We start from the raw sequence: 17515 nt of genomic DNA, 5'->3' as shown, positions 1-17515 counted from the left end.
GAAGACCAAAGCAAAATGAGGAAATTGCCAGATCAAAAAGATTCCAAGCTGCCATATAAAAAAGTTTCAGAAGGAGCCCATCGCTTTACTCAAAGTGCCATTCCAGTGGTGTACCTAGCATATGTGACACCCGGGGCCCATCATTTTTTGGCACCCCCCCCCCCCCATCTGTAAGAAAAAACATGATTTTTAGTAACAAGCCACACGTCACACATGAGTACCTAGGAAAAGGCAGCATCTTACATATTGCAGTGAACAGTACATCAATACACCCATTGTAAAACTAAACAAGCCAGACTAGTACAGATCAATCCTACACCGTCAATCCTAACAGAAAATCATGTTTTTCGAACAAACAGAACACAGAAAACACCTTCGCCTAGTATGGAATATGTCATAACAAACTAACCTCTTCCCCTTTTACAAAACTGTAGTATGGATTTTAGCAACGGTGGTTAACAGCTCTGACGCTTATAGAATTCTGAACATCAGAGCTGCTACCATCACGGCTGGCGCTCCACAGTTTTGTAAAAGGGGGGATAAAATAGAAATACATAGACAAAGGTTAAATTGAACCAGCAAGAAGCTGGACTCTGCATAAAATGCTCCACAGAAACAGTCAATACAAATCAAACAACCGGCTCTATTAGTTTTCAGACCTCCACTTAGTCAAAAGGATATAAGTATCAATTGAGGAGTCTTAAAGCTATTATCATAAGAGTCCAATGACGAATAGGGGTGCCAGTGTTCTGTATGATCTAAACATTTAGTGGCATACAGGTGGTACCACTGAGGTCTGTAAGCTAAGAAATTTAAACCTGATAAACTATTTAAGACTCCTCAGAAACAGTGACATATGTCTCCTAAAGCAATAAATAAATAGAAAATTTTTGTTCTACCTTTGTCTTCTCTGGTTTTTGCTTTCCTCATCTTCTTGTTCTCTTTTCATTCCATCCACTGTCTGCCGTCTCTCTGCCCCTATATGGCATCCTCTCTCCTTCTATGCCTCTTCCAAAAACCGTATGCCTCCCCCTTCCATCTCTCCTTTCACCCCCATTGATCTGGCATCTCTCTCCTCTCCTTCCCTCTCCCACACCTCTCTTCTGCAATCCCTTTCTTCCCTCATTTTCTTTTTCAATTTATTTTGTGCATCCATCTAGATTACATTCTTACTACCCTGTTATCATTTTCCTTTTTTACTGTCTACCTACAGCTCCCCACCTCTTTCCCTCACCCCCTCCAGTATTTCCCTAACTCAATCCTTTTCCCCCCCATCATGTGCCCTCCTTTTATTTATCCCCTCCTTCCATCTAGCTAAAGAAGCACTGCCTGGGCTTTGCAGTCCCCAGTTACGTCTCTAGCAGGATATATATATTTCAAATCTAATATATTCTAATGACAAAATAGAAATAAAATGATTTTTTCTACCTTTTGTTCTCTCTGGTTTCTGCTTTTATCTTCCTTTCATTATTTTCCTTCCAGCATCTGCCCTGTCTCTTCAATCCAGCATCTGCCCCTTCCAGAAACTGTCTGTCTCTCCCTGCCATCTCTCCTCTAGACCCCCCCCTTTTGGTCTGGCATCCATTTTCTTCCCTCTGTTCCCTCATGGTCTGGCATATTTCTCCTTTCATCTCTCTTTCCCTCCCCCCTGTGGTTTTTAACATCTCTCTCTTCTCATTTCCTCTGCTCAGATCTGATATCTCTGTCTTCTTCCCCGTTCTCTGGCATCTCTCTCTCTTCCCTTTCCTTCTCTGGTCTTTCTTCTTTATTTTCTGCCTCCGTCTAAATTAAATTCTTTCTTACTATGCAGTCCTCAGTTTCCCTCTTTTCACTGTGTCTACCCACAGCATACCACCCCTTTCATTCACCCCTCCACTAACTCTATCTCACTAACTCTATCTTCTTCCCCATCCAGCATATGTCCTTTTTCTTTATCACTTCCATTCAGCATTTGCTCTCTCTTCTCCCCACTTCCTTCATCTGCCCTCTTCTCTCTCCCCACTCCCATCATTTGGCCCTTCTCCCCATTTTCATCATCTGCCCTCTTCTCTCTCCCCACTTCCATCATCTGCCCCTTCTCCCCACTTCCATCATCTGCCCTCTTCTCTCTCCCCCTTCTCCCCACTTCCATCATCTGCCCCCTTCTCTCAATCTCTCCATCCACCACAGGCTCATCTCTCTCACCTTTACGATTTTGGCAACAAGATCGGCAACCCCCCTCCCCCCCGCGATGACATTTAAGATCGGCAACGGGCCTCCTTCTACCCCCGGCATCAACAGAACTTCAGATCGGCAACGCGGTGCTCAGTCCAAAGCTTCCCTCTGACTCAGCTTCTTGTTTCCGCTCAGGCAGTTCAGAGGGGAAGCTTTGGACTGAGCACTGCGTTGCCGATCTGAAGTTCTGTTGATGCCGGGGGTAGAAGGAGGCCTGTTGCCTAACTTAAGTGTCATCGCGGGGGGGGGGGGAAGGTGTTGCCGATCATGAATTGCGTCGCGGGGGAGGTCGCTGATGCCGCTCATCGCCATTGCAGCCCAAACGCTGCCGATGGTCCCAATTCGATCTTGCCGGCCCTGCGCGGACCGGCAACAGACAACCCGGACCTAGCCGGCTGTGCACCCCCCTAAGGCGTGCACCCGGGGCGGACCTCCCCCCGCCCCCCCCCCTTTGGTATGCCACTATGCCATTCTCATCTCTTCAGGTTTGATTCTTACACACCTGCTGCAGAACAGATGGCAATGTACATCTAGGAAACATAGAAACATGACGTCAGATAAAGGCCAAATGGCCCATCTAGTCTGCCCATCCGCAGTAACCATTATCTCTTTCTCTCTCTGCAGATCCCATGGGCCTATCCCAGAGGAAAACCAGGACAGAAATTTGTGAGGGGTCCCAAAGCTTACCAACTGGCTGTATCTCCTTCGGTTTCACACAAGTAGGGGGGGGCTCCATGTAGCATGAGAGCTCAGAGCAACTGCCTTGTCTGCATCCCCCTAATGCAGGCCCTGAGGAAAACTGTACCAAGTCCGCATGGCAGAGTGCAGAGGGGATGGATATTCACCCGTCATTCACCTAATCTCACTCCCCTGACATTCACATCCTCTTCCTCCATCTCCCCCATCCAGCATTCATTTCACCTCATTTCCCTCCCATCACTCAACATCTTGCCTGAGAGTCTACCACTAACTGCAGGCTCCTTCCTCCTCCTCTTCCTCTGTGCAGGCAGCTGGGTGGGAAGCACAGAAGGGCAGCTGCTCTGTCTGCTCCAGCGCCTGTCCCTCATGCGCCTGTGGCAGCAGACCAGACTGGCCCGTGCAGGAGAGAAGCTGCAGCTCACACTGGAGCTCCTCCATACTCAGCTTTGTTTGATGTCCTTCCTTTCTGTTGGCATGAAAATAAGCAGCTACCCCCCCCCCCCCAATTCTTTTTCTTGGATCCCCGACTGGAAGGGCTGCTCGGGCAGAACTCACACAATTGAAATTGAAGTGCAATGGGCGAGAGTACGATTGGGAAGGGTGTTTTGGAGGACTGTAAAAGCCTGGTTTCAATACTAGAATTCAGGCTTTTGCCAATATTTCTAAGAAATTGTTTTGTTTCCTGCCGAGAAACTGGCTTTACAATAGCATCAGGGTTTTGTTAGCTGCCCTTCCTCCCCCCCATCCCATTTCATGCAAATTTCTGCTTCAGATAATAGAGTGCCCCCGACCCACAATTCTCACCTCAAAGTCCCCTTTCTTTGATTTTCTGGAGAGCAATAAGGCAGTTCAGCCGGAGGTCAGAGCAAACCACACTGACGGCAAGAATTCTGAAAGCTACCCTGCCGTTGACTGACATCAGCTGCTCAGCTGTTCATTAGGAGGGACACACGTCCATTAGTACCGATAACCATTTGCACGTGTGTGTACCAAACAAAGAAACCAAGTATTATAATATGTTCACCCTTTGTTTCATTTATTAAAGCCAAGATTCAAATGAACTTAACCTAATCCTCTAGTACAGGGGTGTCAAAGTCCCTCCTCGAGGGCCGCAATCCAGTCGGGTTTTCATGATTTCCCCAATGAATCTGCATGAGATTTATTAGCGTACAATGAAAGCAGTGCATGCAAATAGATCTCATGCATATTCATTGGGGAAATCCTGAAAACCCGACTGGAGTGCGGCCCTTGAGGAGGGACTTTGACACCCCTGCTCTAGTACCTCAGATATACATTTAGGGTCATATTCTAACGGCATCATAAGTTAGATGACTTTAGGTGCCCTACTGTGGCCTAACTTAATTATTTTATTTGGCTTTTATTAGAGCAGTTATTGACTGCATCATTTAAAAACCAACTAAAAAATAAAGTACGCATAAGTGAGCATGTATAGGAACCAAGTCTAGGACAATCGGGTCACTGTGACATCACTGCTGAGGTTGGCTCTTAGGCATTGGTGGAATGAGACATTATGACATCACAATCTCAGCTTGGGAACGTTGCTACTCTTTGGGTTTCTGTCTGGTACTTGGGCCACTGTTGGACACAGGATACTGAGCTAGATGGACCATTACTCTGTCTCAGTATGGCAACTTTTATGTTCTTAAGTGAGCCAAGTGTAGGACAATCGAGCCATTGTGACATCACTGCTGAGGCTGGCTCTTAGGCATTGGTGGAATGAGACATTATGACATCACAATCTCAGCTTGGGAACGTTGCTACTCTTTGGGTTTCTGTCTGGTACTTGGGCCACTGTTGGAAACAGGATACTGGGCTTGATGGACCTTTGGTCTGTTCCAGTAGGGCTATTCTTATGTTCTTATATGGACCATTGGTCTGACCCAGTATGGCAACTCCTATGTACTTAACTTAGGCGTCTGCAATGTAGACCAGTTAAACGCTGACCTATATTGCAGACACCTATATTTTCTGATAGGTGGTGTTATATATGTATATTTATTGTGAATTGCAATACAGACTGTACAACCAGCCAACAAGACAAGCCTAAGCAATATCAATATGGTATAAAGCAGGGATCTCAAAGTCCCTTGTTGAGGGCCGCAATCCAGTCGGGTTTTCAGGATTTCCCCAATGAATATGCATTGAAAGCAGTGCATGCACATAGATCTCATGCATATTCATTGGGGAAATCCTGAAAACCCGACTGGATTACGGCCCTCTAGGAGGCCCTGGTATAAAGGGAAAACAGCAGAAGTAAGCCAGTCAACATCCCCATTGCATCTCTAAGAAACCCCACGCGACCCATCAAACATTCCCCGCCCAAGCGTAATTGATATGCAGTTTTGCAGACGGCAGCCAGAATCTGGCAACTATTAGTTCAAAAAAGGCAAAAGAGACCTATATCACCAAAAGACTGCATGATTCCTCTAATCCAGGAGTAGGCAATTCCAGTCCTCGAGAGCCGGAGCCAGGTCAGGTTTTCAGGATATCCACCATGAATATGTATGAGATGGATTTGCATGCACTGCCTCCTTGAGATGCAAATCTATTTCATACATATATTTATTGTGGATATCCTGAAAACCGGACCTGGCTCCAGCTCTCGAGGACCGGAATTGCCTACCCCTGCTCTATTCCTACAAAAGATCTTTACTCTATCTTCAAACCTCTTCACGATTCCCACAGCTCAATGCCCTTGATGGAAATTTTGTCCATTTTTGGAGTTCCACCATCATCTTCCTTCACTACCGGCCTTAGATGTAAACTTTGACCCACATCTTCATCTCTGTCTGGTCTTCATTTCCAATGCAATTTCTGACTTCCCTATCTAAAAGTCAGTAAAATGAAAAGAACTTACAGCCAAAGGGACCCCATTCCCTCCACCTGGTTTAAAGCATCTAGTTCAAGCTTACTCCCCTCCCCATCCTACTGTCTATTATTAATCATAGCCCAACATCTGGAGTTTTTCTTCAAATCTAAAAACTAGCCACAATTCGTCCTATTTTGAAAATAAATAAATTCATATGACGTACATGTCATCTATTCTAGTGTATACTTATGAAGGGAACTTTTAATTCTGGAACCTGTCATGGCAAACCCAGAATCTCTTGGGGGGGGGGGCACACAGTTTGAGAGACACTGGTATAAATATAGTGATAAATATTGCTTTACGATTTTCCTTTTGGATTATGTAATTTGTATGCTGTCTAGAACTGAAGGTAGTGCAGGATAAAAGGGTTTTTAATTAAAATAGACAACACAGGCGATTGCCTAGAGTGCCAAATTTGGAAGGCTCCAACTCTCAAGTGGAAAGAGCACCCTGTTTCTGCTTGCTTCCCCCCCCCCTCACTGCCCTTTAGTCCTGCCTATGGACTCCAACTTTTTAAATTCAGCTGGGCCTGGGGTGATTTTTTTAGCTCTCAGTCTTTCATATATCAGGCTGCTCCCACCATCAGCTTCTGATGACAATCAGCACAACAGCACCCTGATCTCCCAGGAGCTTGTAAAAACAGGATTTCAGAATCCTATATAAACGTCCTTTGGTGAAAGAAATTGATTTCTGTGGTGCATGACTTGCTGCTGGCTAAAAGTAAGTTATTTTTTCCTGATTAAGTGAGAAAAGTCAACATGGGGTTTCCTGGAAAATTTCACCTTCCCCTTCTTTCAGTTTTATAAATCATTTCTTTCCAGTTTTACTTAAATCACTTAATGTGCTGCTTTGGCAACACGAGAAAAATTGTCACGTGCAGAAAGTTAGAAGAAAGGGATGTGAAATGACACCCCCCCCCCGATCTCTCATCAACCAGCAAAATGAGTTCCAATCCCAGCCACTGCATTGGGGACGTTATTGATTTTGTTTGCTCTTTCCCTTCGTTTAAAGCTCCTTAAAATTACAAGGGCTCGTTGTGTCAAAGCAGGATTAATGCATTGGTAAGCTCTGGGCAAATAAGCCAATTGCCCCCCCTCCCCCCAGGTCATAGTATAAATACATTTCAAAAAGTTTCAGAATGGGAAAACCATTAGAGGATGACACAGGAGGGAAGATACGCTGCTTGCTGCCTGGAGAATAACCTCAGGAGGCCCTAGGCACGTGCCTAATTTGCCTATGCAGGAATCCTACTCTGGCTGTTACCAGCAGGGGATTTACTACAAACCAGATCAGCCCAGCAGCCCCCTCCTCACCAGAGGCTGGGCAGCAACTGAGGGGACCCTAGGCACTTGCCTATGCAGGGATCCTGCCCTGGCTGTTACCAGCAGGGGATATACTATAAACCAGATCAGCCCAGCAGCCCCCTCCTCACCAGAGGCTGGGCAGCAACTGAGGGGACCCTAGGCACTTGCCTATGCAGGGATCCTGCCCTGGCTGTTACCAGCAGGGGATATACTATAAACCAGATCAGCCCAGCAGCCCCCTCCTCACCAGAGGCTGGGCAGCAACTGAGGAGACCCTAGGCACTTGCCTATGCAGGGATCCTGCCCTGGCCAGATCGGCCCAGCCACGAGCCGAATCCAACCCCCCCCCCCCCCCCCCCGCACTCACTGCAGGAGTCGCTCTTCTCCCGGACGCCGTCCACCCGACCGTCGGGGTTGATCCGCAGGAAGTAGCCCCCGTTCTTGCAGTAGAGCCTCTTGGGCTCCTTGAAGCTGCCCGGGGGGAAGGCGTCGTCGGGGTTGGGCGGCAGGGTGGTGATGTCTCCGGCGGCCATGCCGAGCTCCAGTGCAGCCTTCTCACGCACCCTCTGAGCCCATCTTCCCCAGTCCCTCTCCTCCTCCTCCTCCTCCGTCCCAAACACACCCACTCTCCCACGCTAAGCCGAGCTTTAGGACCGGTCTGGCCACTGTTAAGTTGGACGGGATGCTGGAAAGTTCTCAGCCCCGACCTGCCAACTTCCTAAATTCAGAGCGTTTTCTTATTTCAGTAAGTGCCAATATTGTTTCTGAGCATCCACTCCATTCTCTTCTTAGTTGGGCCAGAACTTTTCAGCACCTCCTCCTAGCAACGTTCCAGAGCCGAGATTGTGACGTCACAAGGCCTCTTTCCACCAATGCCTAAGAGCCAGCCTCAGCGCTGATGTCACAATGGCTCGATTGTCCTAGACTTAGCTCGCATAAGAGTTGCTATACTGGGACAGACCCAAGGTCCATCAAGCCCAGTGTCCTGTTTCCAACAGTGGCCAACCCGGGTCTCAAGTACCTGGCAGAAACCCAAAAGTAGCAACGTTCCAGAACTGAGATTGTGATGTCATAATGTCTCATTCCACCAATGCCTAAGAGCCAACCTCAGTAGTGATGTCACAATGACTCAATTGTCCTAGACTTGGCTCATTTGTATCGCATAGGAGCAGGTGCTGAAAAGTTCTCAGCCCCAACCAACCAACTTCCTAAATTCAGAGCCTTATTTTGCCACTGGAGCTGAAGTGCCAAATTACAGAAGCAAAATTCTCTCTTTTGACATGTTTCAAATTCAGATCATTCATTTAACTGTATCCAGGACATTCTCTGGGCTGAGAACTTTTCAACAGCCCTTGAAACCGGCAGCAGCACTAAAAAAAAAAACCCCAAACCCACACTTTCTTGTTTAGGCAGAGAGCAAAAACAGACTGTGCTAAGATGTTCTGAAGATGATTTATTCTCAATAAAATCATAAAAATGCCATTTTTTTAATGTTTTATTTGGAATGGCTATGAGGAAGAAGAGTCAAATATCGTCATATAATAACAAACTTTTATTAGTCATGACAGGGGTTGCCATTCAACATATTACCAATAATTGGAAAAATTACAAGAATCTTAATCACACATTTTGGTGGTATTCATTATGCCATATTTATAAGATGAAAAGAGCAATAGCGATACAAAAAGGGACATATAATAACTTTGTAAAGATATGGGGGCCATTGGCAAAGTATTGCAATGAATAGACATCAATTCTTTTCTTTTCTTTCTTAGCCCTGTTTAGCACACTCAAGGGGGAGGGTGGATTTGGGGGGTAATTTAATAAGATTTGTTATCATATGTTATATACATATAGTATACTCTATTTTAGTTGAAAATGTGATGAAGGGTGGGTGGAGGTTTTTTTTTTTACACTATTAGATTTTATGTGTTAGATATTATAGTGCTATATTGGAATTACTTGTATGATATATTTTTGTGCACTTGTTTGATTTGAAAATGAATAAAGATTAAAAAAAAAAAAAAATCATAAAAATGCAATCACAAATAGAAATATAATAGTCCAACCACCTTCCTCAGGGGTCCAGTTGATGCAAAAATATAAAAATAAAAAGGACTAAAATCAAAACTTTTTACCCGACATTCTGACTGTCTTCAGTTACTTTCAGCTATCTGCACAAAGACAAGTTCTTTGCTTTTAGTCCTTTTTATTTTTATACATCAACTGGACCCCTGAGGAAGACATGTATTCTATTTGCATTTGTAATTGCATTTTTATGATTTTATTGTGAATAAATCATCATCAGAACATCTTACCACTGTCTGTTTTTGCTCTCCGTTGGATCGATTCTTGGGTCTTCTTTTTCTTTGGTTTTTCTTCTTCCCCATAACACTGCAACAGGTACAGCATTTCTGAGTGAACAAAAACAATTCTGTGCTATGTCCAGTTCAGCAGCGTCATTGTACTGGCACACACAGTGGCATGGCAAGGGCACCCCTCCCCCACCCTCTTCTCTACCTCCCAGCTCCTTCCCACCCACACACACCCTCCATTCCCATCTCCCATACCTTTTTAATTTTCACAGCATGAATTTGCTGCCTGCGTCTTGTCCTTGGGTGCTGTTGCTCTCCTTTCCTGTATATATTTGACCAGGCACATAAGACTAGCCTTACTGGGTCACACCAATGGCCCATCAAGCCTAGTAGCCTAGTAGTTCTCATGGTGGCCAATCCAGGTCACTAGTACGTGGCCAAAACCCAAGGAGTAGCAATATTCCATGCTACCGATCCAGGGCAAGCAGTGGCTTCCCCCATGTCTTTCTCATTAACAGACTATGGGCTTTTCCTCCAGGAACTTGTCCAAACCTTTCTTAAAACCAGCTACGCTATCCGCTCTTACCACAACCTCTGGCAACGCGTTCCAGAGCTTAACTATTCTCTGAGTGAAAAAAATTTCTTCCTATTGGTTTTAAAAATATTTCCCTGTAACTTCATCGAGTGTCCCCTAGTCTTTGTCATTTTTGACAGAGTGAAAAATTGATCCATTTGTACCCGTTCTACTTCTTTATTCATTTTTATAACTTACATCAAGTGAAATAAAAAGTAGCCTCATTTTAACTTAAAAACATCACTATATAATTATTCATATTCAATATAATTTATCCCATTCCCTCCCTACCCTTCAATATATCATAATATATAAATCATATACTGTAATAAAGAGTATCCTTTCCTTTCATAATAAACAATGAAACTTCAAAAATTACCCCTCTCCCCCATTACTTCATTTATACAAATCAGAGAATAGTTAAGCTCTGGAACATGTTGCCAGAGGATGTGGTAAGAGCAGATAGCACAAGGTTTGCACAAGTTCCTGGAGGAAAAGTCCATAGTCCTGTTATTGACAAAGACATGGGGGAAGCCTCTTCTTGCCCTGGATCGGTAGCATGGAATATTTCTACTCCTTGGGATTTCGCCAGGTACTAGTGACCTGGACTAGCCACTGTGGGAACGGGCTACTGGGCTTGATGAACCATTGGTCTGACCTAGTGAAGCTATTCTTATGTTCTTACGTGTGCCAAGTAAGGACAATCAAGCCATTGTAACATCATTGATGAGGCTGGCTCTGAGGCATTGGTGGAATGAAACATTATAGAAACATAGAAATAGACGGCAGATAAGGGCCAGGGCCCATCTAGTCTGCCCACCCTAATGACCCTCCCCTACCTTTGCCTAATGAATAGATCTCACATGTCGATCCCATTTGGCCTTAAAATCAGGCACGCTGCTGGCCTCAATCACCTGCAGTGGAAGACTATTCCAACGATCAACCACCCTTTCAGTGAAAAAGAATTTCCTGGTGTCACCTCGTAGTTTCCCGCCTCTGATTTTCCAGGGATGCCCTCTTGTGACATCACAATCTCAGCTCTGGAATGTTGCTCTCATTGGGGTTCCGGAATCTTGCTATTCTTTGAGATGCTGAAATGTTGCTACTCTTTGGGTTTTGGCCAGGTACTAGGGACCTGGATTGACCACCGTGAGAACGGGCTACTGGGCTTGATGGGCCATTGGTCTAACCTAGTGAGGCTATTCATATGTTCTTACATGTGCCAAGTAAGGACAATCGAGCCATTGTAACATCACTGATGAGGTTGGCTCTGAGGCATTGATGGAATGAGGCATTATGACATCACAATCTCAGCTCTGGAATGTTGCTCTCATTGGGGTTCCGGAATCTTGCTATTCTTTGAGATGCTGGAATGTTGCCACTCTTTGGGTTTTGGCCAGGTTCTAATGACCTGGATTGGCCACCATGAGAACAGGCTGGAATGTACTCCCTCAGATTAGATCGTGTTTATCTCTTTAGATCTTTTGTAAAACCTTAAAAACCACTAAGTTTCATTGCTTTTTAGGCTTTAGCTCCAATGAATGTTAATGGATCTTTCTTTGTGATCTAATTATATAAATCAAATTGAGCTCCTATTTCTAGAAGAATATTCGATATATAAGACATGATTAACATAGTAGATGACGATGACGGCAGATAAAGACCCGAATGGTCCATCCAGTCTGCCCAACCTGATTCAATTTAAATTTTTAATTTTTTTCTTCTTAGCTATTTCTGGGCAAGAATCCAAAGCTCTACCCAGTACTGTGTTTGGGTTCCTACTGCCGAAATCTCCGTTAAAACCGACTCCAGCCCATCTACACTCTCCCAGCCATTGAAGCCATTCCCAGCCCATCCTCCACCAAACGGCCATATACAGACACAGACCATGCAAGTCTGCCCAGTAACTGGCCTAGTTCAATCTTTAATATTATTTTCTGATTCTAAATCTTCTGTGTTCATCCCACGCTTCTTTGAACTCAGTCACAGTTTTACTCTCCACCACCTCTCTCGGGAGCGCATTCCAGGCATCCACCACCCTCTCCGTAAAGTAGAATTTCCTAACATTGCCCCTGAATCTACCACCCCTCAACCTCAAATTATGTCCTCTGGTTTTACCATTTTCCTTTCTCTGGAAAAGATTTTGTTCTACGTTAATACCCTTCAAGTATTTGAACGTCTGAATCATATCTCCCCTGTCTCTCCTTTCCTCTAGGGTAGACATATTCAGGGCTTCCAGTCTCTCCTCATACGTCTTCTGGCGCAAGCCTCCTATCATTTTCGTCGCCCTCCTCTGGACCGCCTCAAGTCTTCTTACGTCTTTCGCCAGATACGGTCTCCAAAACTGAACACAATACTCCAAGTGGGGCCTCACCAATGACCTGTACAGGGGCATCAACACCTTCTTCCTTCTACTGACTACGCCTCTCTTTATACAGCCCAGAATCCTTCTGGCAGCAGCCACTGCCTTGTCACACTGTTTTTTCGCCTTTAGATCTTCGGACACTATCACCCCAAGGTCCCTCTCCCCGTCCGTGCATATCAGCTTCTCACCTCCCAGTATTAGATTCGATATTATGGTATGTTCTTTATGGATTTCTCTCTACTAACCTGACCTCATTTCTTTTCTCTTAAACCACTTGTGGTCTAAGTATATACTTTAATTTCTTTGTTGTTGGCCTGTTTGAACTGCAGTAAAGTATTTTTTGGGTTTAGTCATTTTGTGGCTGTAGGATGGTAATTGCTGCTTATACTGAGGAAAATTCAGAATTATGGCCAGAGGGCAGTGCCCAGGAGTAAAGGAACCAGTATTCCTCCACTAAATTCCATTCCAACTCACTTTGGCAGAAGTCCCAGACCCTGATACCAAGTCCTGGACTGTGTTGCATGTAAACAGTATCCAGAAGCCTGAAGGTGAGAAAATTATAAAAAGCCGTGGGATAGGATACAGTGTTCTGTTGTGGATTAAGAATTGGTTATTGGACAGAAAACAGAGGGTAGGGTTAAATAGATATTTTTCTCAATAGGGAAGGGTAAATAGTGGAAACGATTATAAAAATCCAAAATTGTGGAACGTGTAAACAAACATGATTTAATGAGACAGTCAACATGGGTTCAGCCGAGGGAGATCTCGCCTCACCATTTTGCTTGACTTCTTTGAAGGTGTGAATAAACGTGGATAATGGCGAGCCGGTTGATGTCGATTTTCAGAAAGCTTTTGATTAATTTTCTCAGGAGCCTCTCATGAGGAACTTCAACAGTCATGGGGATAGGTGGCAAAGTTCAGTTGTGGATTAGGAATTGGTTATTGGACAGAAAACCAGAGGATAGGGTTAAATGACCATTTTTCTCATTGGAGGAGGGTAAATAGTGAAGAGCCACAGGAATCTATATGTAAGGATGGTCCCTTGTTGCACCCAGGTAGAACAATTTACGTCTTTTGGTAGGGTATGCTCTGAAGAGTTTGTAAGTAGTGGGTTCACGGACCTGATTGGGAACAGGGCAGTCCACCAATTTGAATTTTGGCGGGAAAGTCAGTTGGTCTGAAATTTTAATTTTGTTGTGAAAGTCCATAGAGTGGAAAAGTTTCTGGTAAGTTTAAAGATGTTCTCCCCGTGGAGCTGGATTAGATGTTCTCTCAGGGTTTCCGCAGCTGGCATTGTGGTTGTTGCAGGTTTCCGGGTCTTGCTGCGTCTTTGTCAGGTAGAAACCGACGTTTCAGCCACCATGCTGTGGCTTTCTTCAGGGTATGCTCTGAAGTCTACCCGACAAAGACACAGCGAGACCCGGAAACCTGCAACAAGCACAATGTCAGAGGCGGAAACCCTGAGAGAACCCTGCAGGAAAACACATTTTCTCACCTCTCTGTACTTAGCTCAGGTACGAAAAATCATTGTTAAGTCCATGTGGGTCGCTGTGGGCTAATTAACTGTCCAATTTTAAAATGGTGATTGATTTCAGCTGAGTTTGCATGCAAATTAGTTTCTTGGAGGTTGGCCCTAATCCCACCCCACCAGTTATTGGAAAAGTGACTTTCACACATGTACACACCTGGCAGGGGAAGCCCCGAAGCAACCTCCTGTAGAAACAACGTAACGAGGCAATTCAAGTCACTTCAGGGTTTGTTTGAAGGGCGCTCAGGGAACTAAACCTCAAGGGCGGAAAATTTCACGGCGACACCAGGAAGTATTTCTTCACGGAGCAAGTGATTGATCAATGGAACAAGCTTCCAGTACAGGTAATCGAGGCCAGCAGCGTGCCAGATTTCAAGAATAAATGGGACGCCCATGTGGGATCCCTAAGTGGGTCAGGGTAAAACATTGTATAATATTAAGGGGAGGGTCTATAGAGTGGGCAGACTTGATGGGCCTTGGCCCTTTTCTGCCGTCATCTTTCTATGTTTCTATATTCACAACTCACAACCAGAATCATGTGATTATAATATAATATAATATAAGTGAAGGGTACTCTCAGTGTGAACCATCAGCGATAGGAGTCCAGCTCCGGCACTTCACTTCTGGGTCAAGGCGAAAAGCCTCCACCCCCACACCATCATCGAGCACCCTGGTGTGCTGCAAATTAAGTAATTCAATAAATCATTCAAATAATAAATCAGTGAATAAATCAAATGTAATTCAACGAAAAATACCTGAGCGACCCCCAAACAAAACCCTGCCAGCCAGACCCCCCCAAAAACATTCAGCAAAATCAAAAACAAAAAATCACCTACAAGTTGAAAAAAATACTTATCTGAGACACTTCTCACACATTAACGAGCAAAAACCGCGCCAGGAGAAAAGGTTCAACCACGCTGGTTTCGGGGAGGAGCCCTTCTTCAGGAACCTGACCCCCGACGAAAGCAAAAACGAAGAGGTCGGCTGGAGGGCGGGAGGGCGGGGCTCAGTTATTCGGGACAGGAAGACTTTTTCTTAATAGGCACTGGTATTGTGTGGGTGGCCGAGGCAGGAGGGAGTGCGAATCTCTCCTACCTCTCTTTTTTATGGGGGGAGGGACAATATGTCAGACCTATTGGTAACCTGTCAGGTTTTGGGGGGGGTCATTAGAAGTAATCGCTATATTTTGTGCATCACAAAGTGATGTTAGGGCATTGATTGGTGGGCTGATTTTAATATTAATGACCTTATGTAATACTAATGAGGTCATTTGCATAGCAGAGTCAGAGACTGCAATTGATGCACAGAAAAGCATGTGGTGAGCCATTGTGTGCATTGGTCAGTTAAATTAGGTCAATGCTAAACTGGTTCGACCGGTTTAGCAATAATTGGTAAATGCACGGTGACTTTAGTGCAGATATGGGCAAACTACGGCCTGCAGGCCATATCTGGCCTGTTTAGTTTTTTAATTCGGACTGCCGACCATCCGAACCCCGCCGACCCGTCGGGGAATTCCCTCTGCCACATCACTGATGATGACATCAGTAACACGGCACACAGAAGGCCCTGACGAGAGAAGGCCGTGAAGCAGCCTGTTTAGAGTGCTGCCGGCCCGATGCTGCTATGGAGGGAGGTATGTAGAGCTCGCGTTCAGCGGGGTTCAGATGGGAGGGAAGGATGCTCAAGGGTTCTGTTGCACAAGGGATGGGAGGGAGGGAAGGATGGAAGCTGGGCAAGGGCTCTGCTTCACGAGGGATGGGAGGGAAAGAGGGAGGGAGGGAAGGATAGAAGCTGGGCAAGGGTCCTGCTGCACGAGGGAGGGAAGGATAGAAGCTGGGCAAGGGCTCTGCTGCACAGGGCGATGGGAGGGAGGGAAGAATGGAAGCTGGGCAAGGGTCCTGCTGCACGAGGGATGGGAGGGAAAGAGGGAGGGAGGGAAGGATGCTCAAGGGTTCTGTTGCACAAGGGATGGGAGGGAGGGAAGGATGGAAGCTGGGCAAGGGCTCTGCTGCACGAGGGATGGGAGGGAAAGAGGGAAGGATAGAAGCTGGGCAAGGGTTTTGCTGCACAGGGGGGATGGTATGATGGAGGGAGTGAAGGATAGAAGCTGGGCAAGGGCTCTGCTGCACAGGGCGATGGGAGGGAGGGAAGAATGGAAGCTGGGCAAGGGTCCTGCTGCACGAGGGAGGGAAGGGTAGAAGCTGGGCAAGGGTTCTGCTGCACAAGGGGATGGGAGGGATGGAGAGATAGAAAGGTGCTCGTGGTCTGGCCTCTCTGTCAAATTTAAGAACCTATTGTGGACCATGAGTCAAAAAGTTTGCCCACCCCTGCTTTAGTGCATTCGAACCTCTGTGTCAACCTGGTTGCTTTGGTATGCTGGAAAATAATGTGTTTGACATACAGTCAGCAAAAACTCAAGATATTAACTATTATCTGTGTTCCATTTCTCCATTCACCTAAATAAAGGTGACACCCTCAGGCATAAGGACTATTATGTAATGAACAGTAAGTTTGGGGTGGGTTTTGGAGGGCTCCCCATACAATATAAGCAGGTTATAGTGATATGGGTATCTGGGACTTTTTATTGTGGCATTCACTGCAGTAATCCTTAGAGCGCCCTCTGCTGTACGTTGGATGCTCAGCTGCCCCTGAACAGTTTGCTAAGAAAGCTGGCTGCTTGGATGTCCCAATGGCTTGCTTTGGTGTGTTTTTCATTTGGATGCTTTCATATTAAAAAATAGCCCAAAACATAGATGCACATAGGGCCAAAATGTCTAGATAAATCATTAAAAAACCCCAAAAATAGATGTCTGGTCGTTTCGAAAATGGACATTTTCTTTACTGGATTTATGGACGTTTTTCCCATAACATTCAAACTCAGACTTAGATGTCCTATCGAAAATAATACTACTACTACCACTCCTCATTTCTGTAATGCTACTAGACATACACCATGCTGTACATCAAAACACAGAAAAGACAGTCCCTGCTCAAAGAGCTTACAATCTAGTTAAGACAGACAAACTGGACAAGAAGGTGCATCTAGACACAGTGCTCAGGTGGGGGAATTAGAGAGAGAATGATAATTGGTGCTTAGAAGGTGGGTTGGAGTATGGAATTGAAGCAACTTCAAAGTGGGCTTTGAGTCTGAATTTGAAGACTGCCAGAGACGGAGCCTGATGTATCAAGTCTGGATTCTGGAATGATGATGTTCTTTGAGATTCTGGAATGTTGCTATTCTGTGGAATCCTCAAAGAGCATCATCATTCCATGAAGAATCTCCAAAGAGCATCAACTTTCCATGAAGAATCTTCAAAGAGCATCAACTTTCCATGAAGAATCTCCAAAGAACATCAACATTCCATGAAGAATCTCCAAAGAGCATCAACATTCCATGCTACTACTAATCATTTCTATAGCACTACTAGACATGCACAGCACTGTATATCAAAACACAGAAGAGACAGTCCCTGCTCAAAAGAGCTTATAATCTAGTCAACAGACAAACTGGATAAGAAGGTGCATCAATACACTGCATTATAATGTCATCAAGAATTCAGGGTATGACCTAGATGCATTGTGATGTCACTGAGCGTTCAAACAGCTTCTGCTACTACCACTACTCA

The 17515-nt window shown here is 45.2% G+C and overlaps 1 protein-coding gene across 1 annotated transcript in view; it reads right to left on the bottom strand.

Annotated features, from left to right (window-relative positions):
- The window catches only part of FGF2 (fibroblast growth factor 2), an 87630-nt gene extending 79947 nt beyond the window's left edge, over positions 1–7683 (bottom strand). Inside the window, exon 1 of the mRNA XM_033938690.1 lies at positions 7475–7683. Within this exon, the coding sequence (XP_033794581.1) occupies positions 7475–7640 (166 nt within the window). The 5' untranslated portion in view covers positions 7641–7683. The remainder of the gene's footprint in view (positions 1–7474) is intronic.
- Positions 7684–17515: the final 9832 nt, after the last annotated feature.

This window comes from Geotrypetes seraphini, chromosome 1 (genome assembly GCF_902459505.1).
Source record: "Geotrypetes seraphini chromosome 1, aGeoSer1.1, whole genome shotgun sequence".
NCBI classification, from domain to species: domain Eukaryota; kingdom Metazoa; phylum Chordata; class Amphibia; order Gymnophiona; family Dermophiidae; genus Geotrypetes; species Geotrypetes seraphini.
This window is presented reverse-complemented; position numbering and strand designations above follow the sequence as displayed.